The 20,238-nt window shown below is 36.1% G+C and overlaps 2 protein-coding genes across 4 annotated transcripts; one reads left to right on the forward strand and one right to left on the reverse strand.

Moving 5' to 3' along the window:
- Nucleotides 1–442: 442 nt before the first annotated feature.
- LOC149726952 (uncharacterized) lies at nt 443–4,493 on the reverse strand. 2 transcript variants are annotated; one of them, XM_089890454.1, is made up of 5 exons: nt 3,708–4,493; nt 3,335–3,507; nt 2,628–2,912; nt 1,808–1,903; nt 1,070–1,543 (listed from the first exon to the last, which is right to left on the reverse strand). In XM_089890454.1, the coding sequence occupies exons 2-5, from the start codon at nt 3,434–3,436 to the stop codon at nt 1,286–1,288; spliced, it is 741 nt and encodes a 246-aa protein (XP_089746580.1). In that variant the 5' UTR covers nt 3,437–3,507; nt 3,708–4,493; the 3' UTR covers nt 1,070–1,285. The 2 variants fall into 2 exon arrangements, with proteins under 2 accessions (XP_089746579.1, XP_089746580.1); XM_089890453.1 differs by lacking the exon at nt 3,708–4,493 and having other exon boundaries at nt 443–1,543; nt 3,335–3,585.
- Nucleotides 4,494–9,525: 5,032 nt separating this feature from the next.
- Nucleotides 9,526–20,213, forward strand: LOC149726953 (solute carrier family 23 member 2-like). Of its 2 annotated transcripts, XM_089890145.1 has the most exons (14): nt 9,528–9,735; nt 11,271–11,370; nt 11,868–12,020; nt 13,707–13,873; nt 14,239–14,425; nt 14,677–14,858; nt 15,159–15,279; nt 16,260–16,396; nt 16,829–16,996; nt 17,279–17,399; nt 18,160–18,332; nt 19,033–19,214; nt 19,583–19,712; nt 20,075–20,213. In XM_089890145.1, exons 2-14 carry the CDS (start codon nt 11,320–11,322, stop codon nt 20,163–20,165), a joined length of 1,863 nt encoding a protein of 620 aa, XP_089746271.1. In that variant the 5' UTR covers nt 9,528–9,735; nt 11,271–11,319; the 3' UTR covers nt 20,166–20,213. The 2 variants fall into 2 exon arrangements, with proteins under 2 accessions (XP_089746272.1, XP_089746271.1); XM_089890146.1 differs by lacking the exon at nt 19,583–19,712 and having other exon boundaries at nt 9,526–9,735.
- The last annotated feature ends 25 nt before the right edge of the window (nt 20,214–20,238 follow it).

Genomic DNA, 20,238 nt, shown 5'->3' on the forward strand with positions numbered 1-20,238 from the left:
AATTAACAGTAATGGTCGTATTTTTTATAACATTTATAAGTTGCTGGTTGCAGGGCCTGGATTTTTAGACCAGAATACTTTAAATTAAGATTTAATTCAGAAATATTAAAGTGGGGAAGATGGGACAACGTTTTATTCAATTTTTCGTTACATTTTGTAGTAGACAATGAACATTCAAAGAATTCCAAAACCGTATCCTCGCGACTCTCATAGACCATTGTTTAAAACACGATCAGGATACTGTGTACTAAAGGCGTCCCATCTTACTATAACAAAGAAATTAAAGTTAAACGAGCTGGGTTTAAAATGTCTCACAGCAAATTTCAGACACAGTAAACTTCCTAAACGTGTTCAGTTGTGTTTCAACTAATGCGTTCCTGTATTAAGGGAAGTCTTAAGCTCTAACATGATTTGTAGCTTGGTTTAGTTCAGTGGAAACAGATTTTCAAATGAACTATTTTAATTCACTCTAAACGAATCAATATAAGATTGCACCAATGCTCACAGTTAAGTACTTGCGAAAAACAACCACAAAATGGAAATTAAGTCAGCGTTTTACCAAGGCAGAAATACTAAAAACCAGAAGCATGGTAGGGTGGGGGGAAACGGGACACCTTAACACATAATAGCCAATATCCTTATCGTGTTTTAAAAAATCAACAACGGTATATGGAAATCGTGAAAATATGGTTTTATAATTCTTTGAACGTTCTTTGTTTACTACCAAATGGGACAAAGAAATAGTAAGAAAAGCTGTCCCATTTCCCCCCACCCTACTATACAGAAAAATAAACAGAGTTGCTACAGTTGACGCTAGACTATATTGCTTTTCAGTGACAGATCATTAAAATATGAATTGCCATTTTTTACTTTTTTTTCATAACTAAGGAACGAGTCGTTGAACAGATTTGGTGAGCAGATTATTAGCAAACGTGAAATAGTTGAAACTTTTTTAACGGTATATATTCAACGATTTTTAGAATATCATTATTTGACAGTATATTGTTACTGTTATTTTAATAAAGCAAGTATAGTAGGGTGGGGGAAGATGGGACACGTTTTCATTCCATTCTCGTCCCATTTGATAGTAAACAAAGAACATTCAAATAATTATAAAACTGTATCTTCACAACTCCCATAGACCGTTGTTAATTGTTAAAAACACGATCAGGATATTTGGATATTATGTGCTAAAGGTGTCCCATCTTCCTCCACCCTACTATATAAATGTTCAAAACATGTAGGTACATATAATGTCTCATAACTACATGATTTTGGCAACGTACTATAACCCGTTGAACTTTAAATATGTCTTGTTACTTCGTGTTCGTTTTGACTGGATATTCAGTAAACTTTTTTTCGAATCATCGTCCGACGTTTCATCGCCGCTAGACGGAGGTGTTGAGCTATTTTTACTCCACGTAATATTCTCGCATCGGCAAGCATGAGGTCCTTGGTATCTTCCATAAGCCGACATACAAGATTTGGTGTAGAGTAAACTTAATAAGAGATCGAGGAGAAAACCAACGATTTTAATGTCGACCTGAAAACACAAAAATCAAATTTAAATAACTTGAACTTTTAAATTGAAAAAATATCATAGTAGGATGGGAAAAATGGGACACCTTTTAATTTCATTTTCTCGTCCCATTTCGTAGTAAACAAAGAACATTCAAAGAAATATAAAACAGTCTCCCAACGACTCCCATAGACCGTTGTTAATTGTTCAAAACACGATCAGGATATTTAGATATTATGTGCTAAAGGTGTCCCTCACCCTACCACATTCAGTTGAAAATGAACTTACCTCAACGTGGTGTTCGTAAAACTTAGGAATATCAATTATCGATGAAAGAGAACACAGCATGAAACCGGTCGCCGTTACCAACGAGTGTATGTAATCCTGTAACATGTATTTTAACATCGTAAAGATTTTAACAGCTAATATTTAAATATCATTCATTCTTCTCAGAAGTGAAAACGAAGTATTTATACAATATACAGTAGGGTGGGGTAAAATAGCACATGTTTTCATTCTCTTTTCCTGTCACATTTTGTAGTAAACACGATATTTTTACAAAATTATATAAGCGTAGTCCCGCGACACTTAAAAAGCTTTGTTTATTGTTAAAAACTCGATCGGGAAATGTGGGATTTAAGTGCTAACGTTATCCCATCTTACCCCACAGTATTTTTTTTAATTGTAATGGTTATCGCTGTTGCTCAAGTTTTTATTCAGTGTCTTGCAACGTCATTAGGCTTTAAGGGCTTTGATTAGTTGATTTCAAGTCTTGAATACGTAGACCTCCATTTACGAATCATGGCACTTATATTAGTGTGGGAAAAGATGGGACACCTTTAGCACATAACATCCAATTATCCTGATCGTGTTTTAAACAATTAACAACGGTTTATGCGAGTCGTGAGGATACGGTTTTATAATTCTTTGAATGTTCTTTGTTTATTACCAAATGGGACGAGAAAATAGAATGAAAAGGTGTCTCATCTTCCCCCATAATATATTACGAATTATTACCGACAGTTTCTTAAGACATTGTATCGTGCACTCATAACACTTTATAACATTATGCTGTGCGGAAGTTTAAAAGTACGAATATTTAACTCACCCCGTAATCCCATGACCAGCCATGCTCTTTCTGGACTTTATACATCGAGTCCATCTCCTCGTACCCGCCGCAAACTGGACACACCATTTCCCGCTGATTTCCCAATCCTCCCCTTCTTCCCTTACGGGTCAAAATCAAGATGGCGGACGTGGTGACGAGAGAGCACCACAGCACGATACGGTGCAAGTCAATGTTAGGAAACTCTCCTCTCCGCCATTCAATGTTAAGGCATGCGAGGAAAAACAAACCGACTTCAGTGACCACTAAGTCGAGTATCACCAAAATCTGTGGAAAAAAACGAAATGCATTTTAAAGTATTGTGCAAAAATTAGATTTAGTACCGTGGGGTAAGATAAAATACTTTTAGAACTTAAATTAGATATATAGTAGAATGGGGAAGATGGGACACCTTTTCATTCTATTTTCTCGTACATTTTGGTAGTAAACAAAGAACATTCAAAGAATTATAAAACCTTGCCCTCGCGACTTACATAGACCATTGTTAATTTTTTAAAACACGACCAGGATATTTATATATTTTGTGCTAAAGGTGTCCCATCTTTCCCCACCCCACTATAGTACCGTGGGGTAAGATGGGATAACGTAAGCTATTAATTCCCATATTTTATGATCGAGAATGAAAAGGTGTCCCATCTTCCCCCACCCTACTATATGTATTTATGTCTATAGTTCCAAGTTTAACTTACAATTTGCACGACTTTTGTACAAACATGAGGTGTCTTGATGCAACAACAATCACTCGAAGACTCACAACAGCGACAACAATCCCGGCATTTCTTTGACTTCATACCAACACGTGACCGGAACGATTACGTCATCACAGGCAGTTACGTCACAACAGTAAAACACGTCATGCTTTCTAGAAATTGGACATGTTTTCGGTTTACTGCATGGCATTTGCTTAAAATATGAAAGCTTTTAAATAAATCTGTCGCTTTTTTCTTCTTCCATTTTAAAATGTTAAATTAAAAAAATGTATATACTACAAAAACCTGTATGTCTGCTTATTTAAGGTTTAACTGTATACGTTTAATTCAGCATGTTTGAACTCAGTTTTACCTTATCAGAAATCAAATACCAAAGCGGTAGATTACAACATTTTCATGTTGTCCTCGTGGTATGCGTTATACATAGAACTAATAACCTGGGATACATCACTGCGGTCTCTATATTGCTTATTATAACTATAAGTCCCTGACTACTTGGGCGCTCACTCATGTCACTCTCGAAACGTGAAAAGCATCAAAACTTCAGTTTACTTTCACCACGGTCTACTGGTCACTAAAAGAACTTAGTTCAGCTTATTTTAACACAAAGTATGCGGAAACTTTGGTACCGTTTTTGACTGGTAACTGTGCACTTGATTAATTGAATTTATTTCCTAACCCTATGTTCTGCTCACAATGTAGCTTTGTTGGTTTAGGTACGCAGTTATGTCTGCTGTTGCTGTACAATTCAAACACTGCATTCAAATACAGAGTAGTCTAAGGCTGCCACTTCAGTTTAAACTTAGTTAATTTTTAACCAGGCCAACTACATTTTACAAAATTAGAGTACCGCATATCCAAACTGACTTTGCCATGCAACGTACTAATTCCGTTATATCCATTACAGTTTAGCTCGTTAGTCATGCATATAACACTGTATAATTCGCTGACGAATTTAGCTACCATGCTACCAATGCATTCAACTTTTAAATTAATGTGTCAAATTGTTTCCTATAGACCTATAGTGTACTGTCGCTTCGCTAACGTCTGTATTTCTATCATGTTCACAACTAAACAGTTAGGTAAATGAACGGTTCGCTTGGTTTCTTATGCGTAACATTAGTCACGGCTTGTCTTTAATAAGAAACGACTTTTCACGCATTGTGGGCTATCACAGTTCGAAAATTGCTCACTACTTTCTGTTTACTTGAATCGTAAAGCCTCGGGCGAAATAGCCGCGGTAAACTATTTCAAAAACAAATTTGAAAATTTGCGTTTTCGGAAAGCACGGGCTAAAAATTTCATTTCAAATGAGTAAAATTCTATGAAACCTGGGATTTAGGCGGCAGTTAGTCAATTAGTAAAAACCAGAGTCCGTATATAAACATGTTTGTATACGGACTCTGGTAAAAAAACAGACTATTTTTAAGCGCTTGCAAAAGTGATTCATAAGTAAACCCTAAGGCCTAAAGCATTGCGTTATTACGATTTTATATAAACACCTCAATTATTAACCTGTATACCTGTTTCACGTCTTAAATTTAAAATCGTACATATAATTGATTTGTTTCTTACGTCGTATGGCTTAAATTTGACTTCATTTACTAAAACCTAAATTAAAAAAATTCAGCGACTTAATTTTGTGTTAGCTACACAATACCTGAAAATCCGGTTAAGTAATAGATACACCTTTATCAGTGTACCGCACACATACAGTCTACAAAGTATATTAGTGTAACCTGTATACGGACGTTGCGGAAATAACGGTCCTGTCATATTACTCACAAAGGTAAACCATAAGTATTGTATAGGGTAGCAAAGATCGCCATCTATTGTGAAACGCGTGTGTTGTTATTATAATCATACAATTTGTATGACTTTAACTGTCAGTCTAGAGTTCGGTATTACTCGTAAAATAATGAATTGAATATTTGATTTAAATTGTTAAATATCGTTTTATCGTTGCTTTCGGTCTGGTCTACTACTATAAAATTTAGGTCAAACAGGTCAATCTTTACAAAACAATTGAACGAATGTTTCAATAACATGCTTTAGCTACTTTCACGTTAGTGTCCCGTATTATGGTAATAACGTAGTCCTGGGACCCAGATCATCCTTTGGCTTACAGCTTACCTTCTGCCGTTAAAATTGTTCTTAGGTTAAATTGCTTTAGTGCGCCTAAAAGTTTTATGTACACCTGTTCACACATTCCTAAAAGGCATAAAAACGCTGTTGTAGTCGTTCTTGCTGTTTTTGTGTTTTACTGAATTAAAACTGAAATATTATATATAGAAGGGTGGGGAAAATGGGACACATTTTTATTCTATTTTCTCGTTCCATTTGGTAGTAAACAAACAACATTTAAGGAATTATAAAATCGTTTCTTCATGACTCCCAGATATAATGTGATAAAGGTGTCCCGTCTTTCCCCACCCAACTACATATTAATATACATACCTGTTTTATACCCACTTAAACGAACCAGGTGTGTTGTATAGGTTGTAGCTTCCCTTATGTCACTGATATTTTATCTCGGTTTTAAAAGAAAAAAGACAAAAGATTAAAAAAGTGAAACGTATGCTGAAACGCTGGAAAACTAGCATTATTTTAATGTAATATAAATTGATTTCATATGTATTGTTGGACAAAGTGCCCCTAAATTTATTTAATTTCGACATTGTATCGTCTGTAGGGTGCAACAGAGTCGCGCTTTTTATGTCAAAACATGATATCTTTTTGTTATCAATAACCGTGTTTTAACTGTTGTTTTACCGTTACTACCAGTCTTTTCGCTTTTGTAGACTCTCTTGTTCTTCGTTATCGTGATCAAGGGAACGAAATAAATTTCATTCATTCATAAAACGCAAACGCACGAGGGCGGAAGAGGTTATTGTGGTGATATCTTTAGACAACTTACATGCTCAACAAGAAAAACTGTTTGACGAGAACAGATCTATATGACCACTTACGTGCTCAACAAAAAAACTGTTTGACGAAAAGAGATCTATATAACCACTTACGTGCTTAACAAGAAAAACTGTTTGGCAAAAAGGGATCTATTAGATCACTTACGTGCTTAACAAGAAACACTATTAGACGAAAAGAGATTTATTAGATTACTTACATGCTCAATTGTACATAAAGCTATGCACACACATATAGGGCAACCAAGAACGCGGGGAATTTAAATCCACCGCGTCAATCATTTTGATTAGCCGACGTCTTCTGCTTTTCGTTGATTCCCCGGGCATGTAAAACGTCGTCTTTAATAACACGTTGCAACTACACAAGTCAGTTTGGATGAAGCAGCGACACAGCTACAAGCACTGTTTTGATGAACTCAGTGCAGGATTATATTTGTTTCTTCTACAAGAGTTGAAGTTAAGTACTATTGCTATACTGTTTACTGCTACTTAATTTTAAACAATGATTTTATTTAGTTATTTACCGTTGCCTATTCATAAACTAATATTTCAATATACTTACACTAGAATATGAATATTTATGAGTAAATTATAGAAGTATTTGTAAACCTATTATAATAATTTAGTATTGTGCCTTGCGATTAGTATTCTTATTTTATTTTCATTCTATTTTAGTATTTAACATTTTTTTTAGCTTCGGTTCTTAAGTTTGTCACAGTACACGTCACTCGCGACGTGACGTCGGTTTACAGAATCGCTGCGTTACGTCACAATACGTCTGTATGACATCGCGTCGTAACCGCTTCGCCATCGCTCGCGTATATTACGTCATATAGTCAGGTTCACGCCCGAGAACACACGTTTGCGAGTTAACATTACGGTTTCTTCTATGCGCTTGACGTTTTTTTCATGGGGCCCCATGCGCGCTTTGCGTCGTCGCAAGGCACATTACTTGTACTTTCGTATTAATTTTAATCTAAAATACATTCGTGCTGTTAGCTAAACATGAAGCATGAAGATTAAAGATTAGGTAAAGTATAAATTACAATAGGCATTGTTACGTACACCAGTTCTTTTCTAGATGACATCAGAGGTGTGACGTCACGAAGTGGTGATGACGCAACAGAAGAACCCACTTCGTAAGTTGTTTGGTTTCGTCACAATCTTTATTATTTAAAACATTTTTTCAATATTTAGAACATGGTATGTGACGTCACAGAGGATCAAGAGAACAAAGCGCGAATCGTGATTAAAGGTAATTGTGACGTCATAATATAAACCGGCATTTAAATATTTTTGTTGCAGAAAAGCCAGCGTATATGCTGCTGAAGAAAAGCGCAAGGTAGTGTATAATAGTTTTTATTAAATTAAAAAAATACTATGCAATAGTTAGTTCTTAGGGTAATGAATTTTGTTAGTAACTTAAAAATTCTACTGTAGGATAGAGCTGGGGGAGACGGGACACCTTTTCATTCAATTTTCTTGTCACATTTGTTAATAAACAAAGAACTTTTAAAGAGTTATAAAAAACCGTATCCCATAGAGCATAGACCGTTGTTAGGTGTTTGAAACACGATCAGGATATTGTGCTCAAAGGTGTCCCATCTTACCCCACAGTACTATATATCACTTTATAAAACGAACTGCACTTTATAAAACGAACTGTTGACGTTAAGATGTGTCGTTTGTATAACAATATTACTGTAGGTAAAATGGATTCCGTTAAGCACATAAAATGCCTTTATCATAATCGTATTTTTTACAAATACGAAAACTCTTTTTATACAGTAGGGTGGGGGGGAAATGGAACACCCTTTAACTCTACTTTCTCGTCCCATTTAGTAGTAAACGAAAAACATTCAAAAAACTGTAAAAATATATCTTCACAGACCGTTGTTAATTGTTTAAAACACGATCAAGATATTGAATATTATGTGCTAAAGGTGTCCCATCTTTCCCAGACCTATTATATAGTGGAGGGGACTACGGTTACATAATTCTATAAATATTCTTTGTTTACTACCAAATGGGACAATAAAAGACCTGGATCATCTTACCCCAATCTAATTTACGTTTGTTTTGCAGACGAAGAGCAAAGACGAAGACGACGATAAGGATGCTGGTTTGAGGTTTTGCTTAGGCTTAGGAGTTGTGTGTTGTTGGGGTGTGGTTGCTGGAGCACTCTTACAGTGTTGCCGGATTTGTGTTTGTGACTTGTATTTGCTGGACCTAATGTGGCCAGCCTTTTTGTCAGTCACTACTTTAGTGCATTTTACATGTCTCTGAAATATCTGCAATGAAACTATGGCAAACATCTTGCTGGATCGGATTTTGTTGTTGTACACGTCATTGTGTGCTTCTTCTGCAAAGGTCGAATCTTTTAGCGATTCTGTAATGTTCTAATCACTTGATAAGAACGACATGTTGGTACACAAATACTTTAGTAATATCGACGCGCATTATAATATACACGCAGTTATAAACTTGATTCAATTCCCCTTAATTTTCATTAATTAATTGTCCCCGTTTAATCTGTTGCTATTTTTATGTAAAAGCCTAATTGTGACGCTGGCCACGTTACAATTACGCTACGTCGATGGGTCTTTCAGGCCCAGCGTTCGGTGCGGTTACGTCACTGTTCTAGACTGAGTTACGTTACTGTTGGGTTGTTGCGTAGACGTCGCCGCCAGTGATGCTACGCTAGATTTAGGTCACTACCGGTACTGTGATGCTACGCTCCCTCATTTAGGTCACTACCGGTACAGTGATGCTACGCTCGGTTATTTAGGTCACTATTAGTGCGGTTCGTAACAACCTGACGTAGTTTCATAACGGTCGAAGCGGTGCATAACATCCGAACGATATTATATTGCGTGAAGATACGACGAGAGTATCGCGGTACCACCATGGCGACTTATCTTTTGATTGGGGCATGCGGAGCCGTTATTAGCTTCGACTCCTTGTGGTCGGACATAGAATAATTTGTACACTGCAGATGATTATCCTTCAGGATTTGAACCATATTTTCTTTGAAGATGTTTCAATGATTATGTCCGCGTTAATTGTAACCGTCCATTTTTGCATACGATTGAGCTGTTGTGTGTGTTGCATGGTTTTTGCACTCTTTTTGTCGTTGTTGTCGTGCACATGTGTATGTGCATTCGTTGTATCATTTTTGTCTATATGGGGGCCTCTTTAACCTGCGTGGACAGTAACATCCCGCAAGGGTTTCTCACCTAAGTAGAAACCCACTACCATTGGCTGGGGGCTTGTCGTGCCGTAGTGGCTTTCCACCAACGCCAGCCACATAAATTATGAAGGTATTTTAATCTTGTTTTATTTTTCCAGAAAGGAGAATTTTAGGAGAATTTTAGCGATTGCGGTTTCAATTTACACTGTTATAATAATGGTATTCTCGTTAAACTCCGATGCTTTAAAATAAAACTTGAACCGCAGGTTTTTATAATTCTTTGAATGTTCTTTGCTTACTACCAAATTTGACGAGAAAGTAGAATAAAAATGGTGTCCCATCTTTCCCAACCCTACTATATATTGTTACATGAAACCACGCGGTGTGATTGTTTTTTAAACTATAAGCATAATAAAGTAGGGCGTGGAGGAAGATAGGACACCTTTAGCACGTAAGAACCAAATATTCAGATCCTGTTTTAAACAATCAACAACGGTCTATAGGAGTCGTGCTAAGGAAATAGTTCTATATTTATTTGAATTTTATTTGTTTACTACCAAATGTGACGTAAAAATAAAATGAAAAGGTGTCCCATCTTCCTCCACTCTATTATATACATATAAACTAAGCGGAATATTGCTTATAAACATTGTTTAAATTTGACTGTGCACAGTCGGACGATAAAGTGCTGAAGTATTTTGTCTGGCAATGAATTCAGATAGGCGTCCTATCCAAAACATTATTTCTCTTTCCGTTTTATCAATAAGCGTAATTTACCAAATATTGATTTACCGTTACTTGGCTGTAAACTTTACCGTTCTTTGTTATTGTAAACGGGGAGACGACGAAATCAATTTCATTCAATTGTTGCAGGTATAACGTTAAATGCAGTTACGTTAAAGTCCCAAGGCTGCCTTTTCACACCCGCTTATTCTGCAGCGGACATTGCGGTAGGGGTTTTGCAAACTTTTGATAACGTTGTTGGCACCGATTTTCTTACGCGCTGTAAACTGACCGTTAGTGTAAAAAATGTACCTTTTTCCTGAATGCGCTGGGCTGAAAATCCGTCTTTAGTTTAGCGAAGCGTGGAGTTGTGGAAGGACACTTAAGTTCGACTAGAAGTCTTTTAAACAAAGTAGGGCAGTTTGCTTTTAGAAATAATTAGGTTTACAGGTGAGGTAAACTTAGAAATCGCGAAACAAGCGTTCCTATTAGGTGGTATTTAAGATTTACTGAATTAATAAGGAAGTCTGGTTTTATTTAGACGATGTGTATAGGCGTTACGTGGTAAAAAATAAGGAATAACATTTAGGTCTCGTCGTTTTTGGGGAAAATGCGTCGTATATGTTTCGTATTTCCGGTTTCGAAACGTGAACCTAGTTACAAATAGCTGACGCTGTATTTTGTGCGAAAAGAGCAGCATTTGAGAATGTTCGGAGGATTTCAGTTTACTATATCGATATAGCTACATCCTCTGCTATAGCGTTTTTATTGTAATGTTAGCGTTCTTTGTAATGTCGGTGTATGTGTTAGCGTTCTTTGTAAAGAATTATTTAAAATTCACGTCGTATTCCCAGAAACGAGAGAGTTTAGCTTCTTAACCTGTTTGACTCGCCTTTTCGCGTAAAACTACCCGGAAAGTTAATTCCAACCTAAATGCTCTTGATGGTAACTTGTAAACTACTAACACGAGGTGTACTAAACCGAAAACCCGCGTGTTATAATGAGTGTAGTTTTCGGCCATGCGAGGATATATATATATAGCAAGTTACAAAAATGTTTACATAAAGGTTATTCATAGGCTATAGTTTAAGTCGCAAAAAGGGCTTTGCTGTGTTCCACCTTCGACGATGGATGATATAACAATGAAAACAGGCGTTAGCAATCCATGCTTCAAAGAGGTAAGCGCCCTTAACGTAGTATATGTGTTTGTGCATGGCCTACTGTATTGAGTATATAGGCCATGGATGGTGTAGTAATCCACAGCGAAAAGTATATCTGGATGAACCTTTTAAAAGTTTGATATATATATATAGAATCTTTCATTTTTTCTAATTGTATTTTTAACAATCACCAACGCGCTTTTAGAATGGTGACGATACAGTTTTATATTTCTGTAAATTCAACTTGCTTTATTCTCACGTGACCCTCACGTGACCGGATAGCGACATTCGTCAAAACACCGGTGTTCTGCTTTTTACCTCGAATATAAAGTTTCATTTTTTATTGCCAATTGGGACAATAAACGAAAATGAAAATCTTACCCCGGCTTACTGTATAATATTGATACCATTTGGCAATTACCAGAAATGAGCTCATAAACTATATTTTAATTTTTTTTTCTTTCTTAAAAGTATCAAAATCTTAAACTTGTAGTTTTAGTTTTTATTTGATTTAGAATTCCAATGAAACAGCACCGGAAACTTCTGAGCCAGTTTCATCGGACGTGACGTCACGAAATGATTACGTCACACCGGACTCATCAACAGATATGTTGTACACAGTGGACGATACTCCATCGTGGTACACTTGTACAGTTCTTGGGTTACAGGTATGTATATACAGAATCGTGGGGTAAGATGGGACACCTTTAGCACATAATATTCAATTATCCTGATCGTGTTTTAAACAATTAACGACGCTCCATTGGAGTCGTAATGATATACGGTTTTATGATTCTTGGAATGTTCTTTGTTTACTACTAAATGGAACGAGAAAATAGAATGATGGTGCCCCATCTTAACCCAACCTTCTATATGTATATTGAAGATAAAACAAAGTGTATAAATCAGAAAACTTGTGCTATAACGACTGTCGTTGCCCCGCCACACGAAGATAAAAGATTGACATTCCTTTTTTCCAGTTTAATATTAACGTTTATTATTCATTGGTTCTCAAAATTCGACTTGCGTACCAATTTTTATGTTACAAAGTTCCTGTACTACAAATTACAGTTTAAGGCCAAATCATTTTTTTTCTGTTTATGTATAGGTGTAAACTGTAAACTCTCAGTGGAACTTTCAAAACTTCACACTGCAAGATCGTCAAACAGTGCAGCCATGCGGTTTTAATTTGGGCATAGCTAGTGTACATTTTGGCCTGCAGTATGCATAGCGGCGTGACAGTGCGTACACTTGTGTATTTGAGGAATTCGCCCATGTTAACTTAGTCAGACTGTTGCCGGCCCAAGATCGTCAAACAGTGCAGCCATGCGGTTTTACATTTGGGCATAGCTAGTGTACAATTTGGCCTGCAGTATGCATAGCGGCGTGACAGTGCGTACACTTGTGTATTTGAGGAATTCGCCCATGTTAACTTAGTCAGACTGTTGCCGGCCGCAGACTTACAACAGACCTAAGAAAATTTCACACTATTTTTAAGCTTTGCTATTCAGCTTTGAACCGAAAAAAAATCGCTTTTTATTTAAACAACGCTAATATTGGTTTAACGACCAAAGGTAAAAGCGGACGTTTCGGGGTTATATAAAATGTATAGGGCCGTAGGGCAAAACTGTAATAAATTACACTAATACCCAGCGCAGGTCCTAGCTTATATAGCTAGTGTTGCCATTTCGAAAATATTTACCTCTGTTATTCCAACCCAGTGGTCACTAATGGATTGTTATCAGCCACACATAAAAAGGAAAAATTCCAAAAATAAAATTACCCACAGAGTAACATGTTTGGTAACTCGTAAGCTGGCACGAGGTGTATAAACACCTGTGTTATAACGACTGTCGTTTTCCGGCCACACGAGGATAAAACAAGTTACATTCATTCATTGTTCTTCTGCAGTTAAGCATGGGTGACTAGATACATATATAAGTACGAACGTCTTTCGACAAAACTAAAAACACAAAACGTTTGACACGTTGTTTTAAGAAGCAGCTTTTTGATTGCTGTTTATCTTTATATAGTAAAATGGGAGGAGATGGGACACTTTTTATTCTATTTTCTCGTCCCATTTGGTGGTCAACAAAAAATCAAAGAATTATAAAACCGTATTCTCACAACTCCCATACACCGTTGTTAATTGTTTAAAACACGATCAGGATATTTGGATATCAGTGTCAAAAGTGTCCCATCTTCCTCCAGCCTATACTATAAGTACGTTTTTATAAGTACGGGCGTATTTAGACAATACTATATACAGAGACAACGTTTGCCAGGTTGGTTAAGAAGCAGCTTTTTGATTGCCGTTTATATTCATATACAAATACACCTTTGTCTTTATGCAGCATTACCTGATCGCTATCGGAGGGATCGTTGGGCTGCCATTACTACTAGCTGGGCCGTTGTGTATTGCTAACGATGACGATGGTGACGTGGCAAGGGCTTTAATTATAAGCAGTCTCTTCTTCGTGGCTGGTATCTGTACAATGCTACAAACAACGTTCGGGATAAGGTATGTATATAATAGGGTGGGGAGATGAGAAACATTTTGTTCTATTTTCTCGTCCAATTTGGTAGTAAACAAAAAAACAGTCAAAAAAATATAAAATCGTATCCTCACGACTCCTATAGACCGTTGTTAATTGTTTAAAACGCGGTCAAGATATTTGGATACAATGTGCTAAAGTGTCCCGTGTCCCCCTAACTCCCTGTACTATATGTTGGGACCTGCGCAAAGGCCTGGTACATAAAAGTAGTTGTAATACGGTGGTATTAATCAAAGAGAGGGGTAAATTAAGTAGACATGATAGTAACAAGGCGTTGTTTGGGGAGTTGCAGTTATCTGCATTACGTTTTAATTGCTGTTTTTTTATCCAGGTTGCCAATCATGCAGGGTGGTACGTTCAGTTTTCTCCCACCAACTTTTGCAATCCTGTCTTTGCCCCACAATAAATGCCCCCCAGCTCTACCTAGTGGATTCAACAACGTCACATACACTCTATATAACGACACAGATGGAAGCATTATTGATGGGACCGAAGTATGGCAGAGGAGAATAAGAGAGGTTGAAAAATATGTGGCCTACATTTAATATCATCTATTCTGTGTTAACATCAGTATATGATTTTATTAATGGCATATTGTGCACTTGTTTACCCTTTTAAAAAATAAAGTGGTTACTATTGGGCAAAAAAGGGATAACAAGCCAAATTATAAACCCACTAAAATAGAAACACCATTAATAGTTTCCCGCTAAAATCTATGGATTTCAAAATTTCGCAGCGTGTTTTAAAAATTTAAAATTTTACACTTCAGGTTCAAGGGGCAATAGCTGTCGCTTCATGTTTGCAAATTTTGCTTGGCATGACCGGTGCTGTTGGTTTTTTACTTCGATTTATTGGACCTTTAACCATTGCCCCTGCTGTTGCATTGATTGGTTTGGACCTCTTTGCCGCAGCTTATGGAAATGCATCCTCGCAATGGGGAATTGCGATGTTGTAAGTCAAGTAGGAAGTACAAAGCTCCGTAAACGGCGCGTTCGTTTACTGTATAGAAATTTTTTAAATCGTTAGAATTGAGATATAAAATGTATTTTTTGCATTAATAAAAATGGTGCTATGGCTATATTTAAGTTAACCTCCAATATTTTACCTTAATGTATCCTATATACCTTAATGTATCCTATATTTTCATTGAGGTCAGGATTAAAATAAACGCACATTTTTGATCTTTTATTCTTATTATTGTTCTTGCTAATACTAAAGTATAAGGTACATTTCAAAACCATGCTTTTTTAGTACTGCATTTATTGTGATTGTGTGTTCTCAATTTCTGAAGAATATTAAAGTTCCGACCCCTGCTTACTCTAAGAGCAAAAAATGTCACATGACTAGAACACCAATTTTTAAGTTGTTTCCGGTAAGTAAACTATCTTAGTGTAAACCAAATAGCACATAATATGCTTGCTTTATGGATAGTCCAGCACTGTGGCTCAGTCTTTGGCACTAGCTTTGCAATTCCTAAACAAAGGAAATTAGAGTTTTGATACTGATCACATTATGTGCCCTAGACTTAACAGATACTTTTTCCAATCCAGTGGTCACTAATATCCTGAATAAAGTGAAATGTTTACATGGAGGTTAATTCTGGAGGTTTTTAAATGTTTAGAACCGGGTTACTTAGATAACTTTAACGTACACAACAAATACCTTTTTTGTTAAAGACTATTGTAATTGTATATTTCTGTGGCATGCTTGAGCCTTATTCTTGTCATACAGTTTGAAAAAACAGTTAAGTTCCATGTCACAGTGGCTTATTCATTCTGAATGAATGAATGAATGTAACTTACTTTATCTTCGCGTGGCCGGAAAACGACAGTCGTTATCACACGGGTTAACACCTCGTGCCAGCTTATGAGTTACCATGTATGTTACTTTGTGGGTAATTATTTTTTTGGGGTTTTTTCTTTTTTTATGTATGGCTGATAATTTGGACAACCCATTAGTGACCACTGGGTTGGAGCAATTGCCGTTAAGTGTCTTGCCACATACGTCCACAATGGTAGCAGCGTCGAGCCTTGTACCCATTACCTCTGGGTTACAGGCAGGCGCGCTAACCACTACACCACGGCGCCGGACAAATTCAGTCATATTCATACTTTATTTGGTGCTAGTGAAGGGTCCACCCCTTATCTGACAGCCCCTATCTACTAACCCATATAACCACCCCTACCTACTATACTCCTATAACCACTAAACCCTAACTATCCCCCTATAACCTTGATTAACAACCCCCGACCCCCAACCTCCAACACTTCCCACCAGCCTAATCACTAACATGCCTTTTATGGTTTATTTTCATTTAAAATATTACAACTTTGCTAAATCACACACTTGCAGGTTCTATTTGCGTTGATATTGGCTTGGCTGTTGTGTCTTATCCTCACTGTTACAAATGCACTTCCAACATCAAGCAGTCATCCTGGTTGGAGGGCAAGAACTGACATTCGTACGAATGTAATCAGGAATGCACCTTGGTTAGTATTGTAGGCATATACATTATGTCTGGAATGTTCAACTTAAGTTTTTTATGAATACCTGCATAAAATGGACGATTTTTCTCTGTTTTTATGTGAATAGCTGCATAAAACTGATATTTTTCTCAGTTTTTATGTAAATAACGACATAGAACCAACATTTTTCTCTGTTTTTATGTGAATAACTGCATTAAACTGACCTCTTTTTTTCTGTGTTAATTTCCTTTAAGGCACAATGTGTATCTGTTTTTTGTTTTTATGTACTGCTAATTTTATTTGAGGTTCTAAGATATAATTTAAAACTTGTTATAATAGTTATAGTAGTAGCTTTGATATTCTTTATACTACACATTATAATTAAAGCTAATATTAATAAAAATTGCTGTGAAAAGCGGCTTATCTTTATAAACTGCATTAAATTATGAATCCCAGGTTTCGGTTTCCTTATCCGGGGCAGTGGGGATTACCCCGGGTGACGGTTGCTGGGGTGATAGGAATGATGGCTGGGGTTGTGGCGGGGTTCGTTGAATCGATTGGGGATTACTACGCGTGTGCAAGACTCTCTGGGGCCCCTAACCCCCCCACCCATGCTATTAACAGGTAGGATTCTTTATATTTCCATTTTTTTGCTAGCAAATTTCGTATTAATAAATTCCATACCTGTTTCTATGGCTATATGTTGTCCACTTAAAAAATGTAGTTGTCATTAAAAAAGCGAATGCCTCAGTTTGCGTTCTAGGGTTTCCGCTGCTGTTTTTTAAGAAATAATTAACTAATGTATTGGAACAGAATTAAAATTTGTTTTAAAACAGCTGCACTTATATTAGAAATCGTTTTTTTTTAATCAATAATTGGTTAGAAAGTGATTTAATTTTTCTTCAGAGGAATTCTTACTGAGGGGTTTGGCTGCTTGCTGGCGGGTGTCATTGGGACAAGCACGGCTACAACCTCCTTCAGTGAAAATATTGGAGCAATTGGAATTACAAGAGTTGGAAGTAGAAGGGTGGGTTGGATAAGTTTACAAATAAGTTTAAGGTGATATTGAATGTATAAATGTAGAGTAAATGAAATTTATTTTCTCTCTTTGGTCACAATAACCAAGAACAGGAAAGTTTATAAAAGCGAAAAGACAAGTAGTTATGGTTAAACAACAGTTTTTATAACACGCTTACTAATAAAAAGAAAGAGTGTTTTAAATAAAAGGTGTAACCAGACAGAAATTTATTTTGTCTCTTCGGTCACAATAACCAAGAACAGGAAAGTTTATAAAAGCGAAAAGACAAGTAGTAACGGTTAAACAACAGTTGTTATAACACGCTTACTAATAAAAAGAAAGAATGTTTTGAATAAAAGGCGTGACCGAACAATACAATAAAATGTAACTTTCACACTCTCCTGGGGCATGACAACGACAGTTGTTATTATTGTTTTCTGTTTTATACAGCTTGTGCTGGCTTACTGCATATGTAACTTTGTGGGTGATTATTTGATAAATTATTTATATTTTAAATTGTATGTAGACAATTTTAATAACAAATATCTCTTATGCATTAATGTCTTGTTAAAATTTTTGATTTAACATTTTATGTATATTTGTTTTGTAACAATTTTTATCACAATGCAATCACGGCCTTTAAAACTACCTGAAAATTTGTTATCACATTAATTCTAAGGCAATTTATCTGATAAATTCACAAACTTTAGTCAAGCTGTATAAACTGCTGCGGTTTTATAAAAAAAATTCAAAATTTTGTCCATTCTAGGTTCTCCAAGTAGCTGGCTTCATCTTCTTCATCCTTGGGATGCTTAGCAAGTTTGGGAGCATCTTCGTCACGATCCCGGATCCAGTGATCGGAGGTTTGTTCTGTGTGATGTTTGGGATGATCGCGGCAGTCGGGATCAGCAACTTGCAGTATGTGGATCTTAATTCACCCAGGTTAGTGGATTTTACAATTAAATGTAAATATATTTTTCACACTTTTGTTTCTATTAGAAGTTTAACTTAATTAAACGTAAATTGCTTGCTTTAAGGTATTTGCCTGCTAGGTGTAGCAACCATGCTTTTTTTTCTTCCAATTAATGTAAATATACTTTTTACACTTTTGTAATCGAAGAGACGAATAAAGTTAGTATTATGTGTTTTATAACTCTATAAAGATTAAAGAACACAGTTGTTTTCCCACTTTCTACACTTTACTATTTCTAGATGCTTGTTAACTCTTAAAGTGTTTCTTTAGTAAAATACCTCAAATGTTTTGTAATAATGTTAAGTGTGATTTTTGGGAGTTCGTTTTATATTTTGTAAATTGGTTGTTTACAATTTGTATCTTTGACCTGTAACTGTCTATTTTAATGTTAAATTTTTACATCTTTATTTGACTGTTTTACACTGTTAAAATCATACTTTTGATAAATCAACACTTTTACTTTAGTCTATAGTAGGGTGTGAAGACGTGACACATTTAGCACATGATATCCACATATCCGGTTCGTGTTTTAAACAATTAACAACAGTACATGGGAGTTGTGAGGATAAGGTTTTATAATTTTTGAAATGTTCTTTGTTTACTACCAGAATGGAAAGGTGTCCCGTCTTTCCCCACCCTACTATACTGTATATATATTCTGTTTTTCAGGAATTTGTTCATAGTTGGATTTGCGTTGTTTATGGGTTTAACTGTTCCTGAATGGATGAAGGCAAACAAAGGGGTTATTCAAACTGGTGTGATTGAAATCGACCGAATTCTTACAGTGTTTCTTGAAACTGCAATGTTAGTTGGCGGCCTGCTTGCTCTTCTTTTTGATAACACAATACCAGGTAACTACTGATGCAAAGTTGTTTAAAATTTAAATGAATGGGTGAATGTAACTTGTTTTATCCTTGCGTGGCTGGAAAATGACAGTCGTTATAACATGGGTGTTCTGTTTCATACACCTTGTGCCAGTTACGAGTTACCATGTATAGTACTGAGGGGGAAGATCTGACACCTTTAGAACATATTATCCAAATATCCTGATTGTGTTTTAAACAATTAACAATGGTCTAGTCGTGAGGATATGGTTTTATAATTCTTTAAATGCACTTTGTTCACTACCAAATAGGGCGAGCAAATGGCGTCTATGTTTTACTTTGTGGGTAATTATTATTTTTGGATTTTGTCTTTTACTAGCTTGAATTTTATTCAGGTACCGAAAGTGAACGTGGTATTGTAAGATGGCGAAACGCCCAGAACGGTAAAGAGGTTTTTGACAAGAAAACTTTGCTTCAACAGGAAGCGGATTGTTACAAACTTCCCTTCCCAACTAATTGCTGCAGGTTTGGAGCAAGGGTTACTGCGTTTAAACCCGTCTTATATAATTGGAGAGGGGGGAATTTGGGCACCGTTTCATTCTATTTTTACGTCCAATTTGGTAGTATAAACAAACAACATTCAAAGAATTATAAAACCGTATTCTCACGACTTTCATAGGCCATTGTTAATTATTTAAACACGATCAGGATATTTGGATATTATGTGCTAAAGGTGTCCCATCTTTCCCCACAGTACTATACATGGCAACTCGTAAGCACGCACGAGGTGTATGAAACAGAACACCCATATTATAACGACTGTAGTTTTCCGGCCACGCGAGGATTAAGCTACATTCATTCATTCATTCATTCATCCATTTTCCCAGGTTTGCAAGATATGTTCCATTTTTGCCGGAATTTCGACAGCGGTACAAGGAGATAGATGATGATAATGCTGATGTAACTACTTCGGTTTAAACCCTTTGCCTTTGATTTCTACTAAATACATTACCTTTTTTACACTAACCGTATACAACATTAAACTATAGCC

The sequence above is a fragment of the Ciona robusta genome, chromosome 12 (genome assembly GCF_009617815.1).
Source record: "Ciona robusta chromosome 12, ASM961781v2".
Taxonomy (NCBI): Eukaryota; Metazoa; Chordata; class Ascidiacea; order Phlebobranchia; family Cionidae; genus Ciona; species Ciona robusta.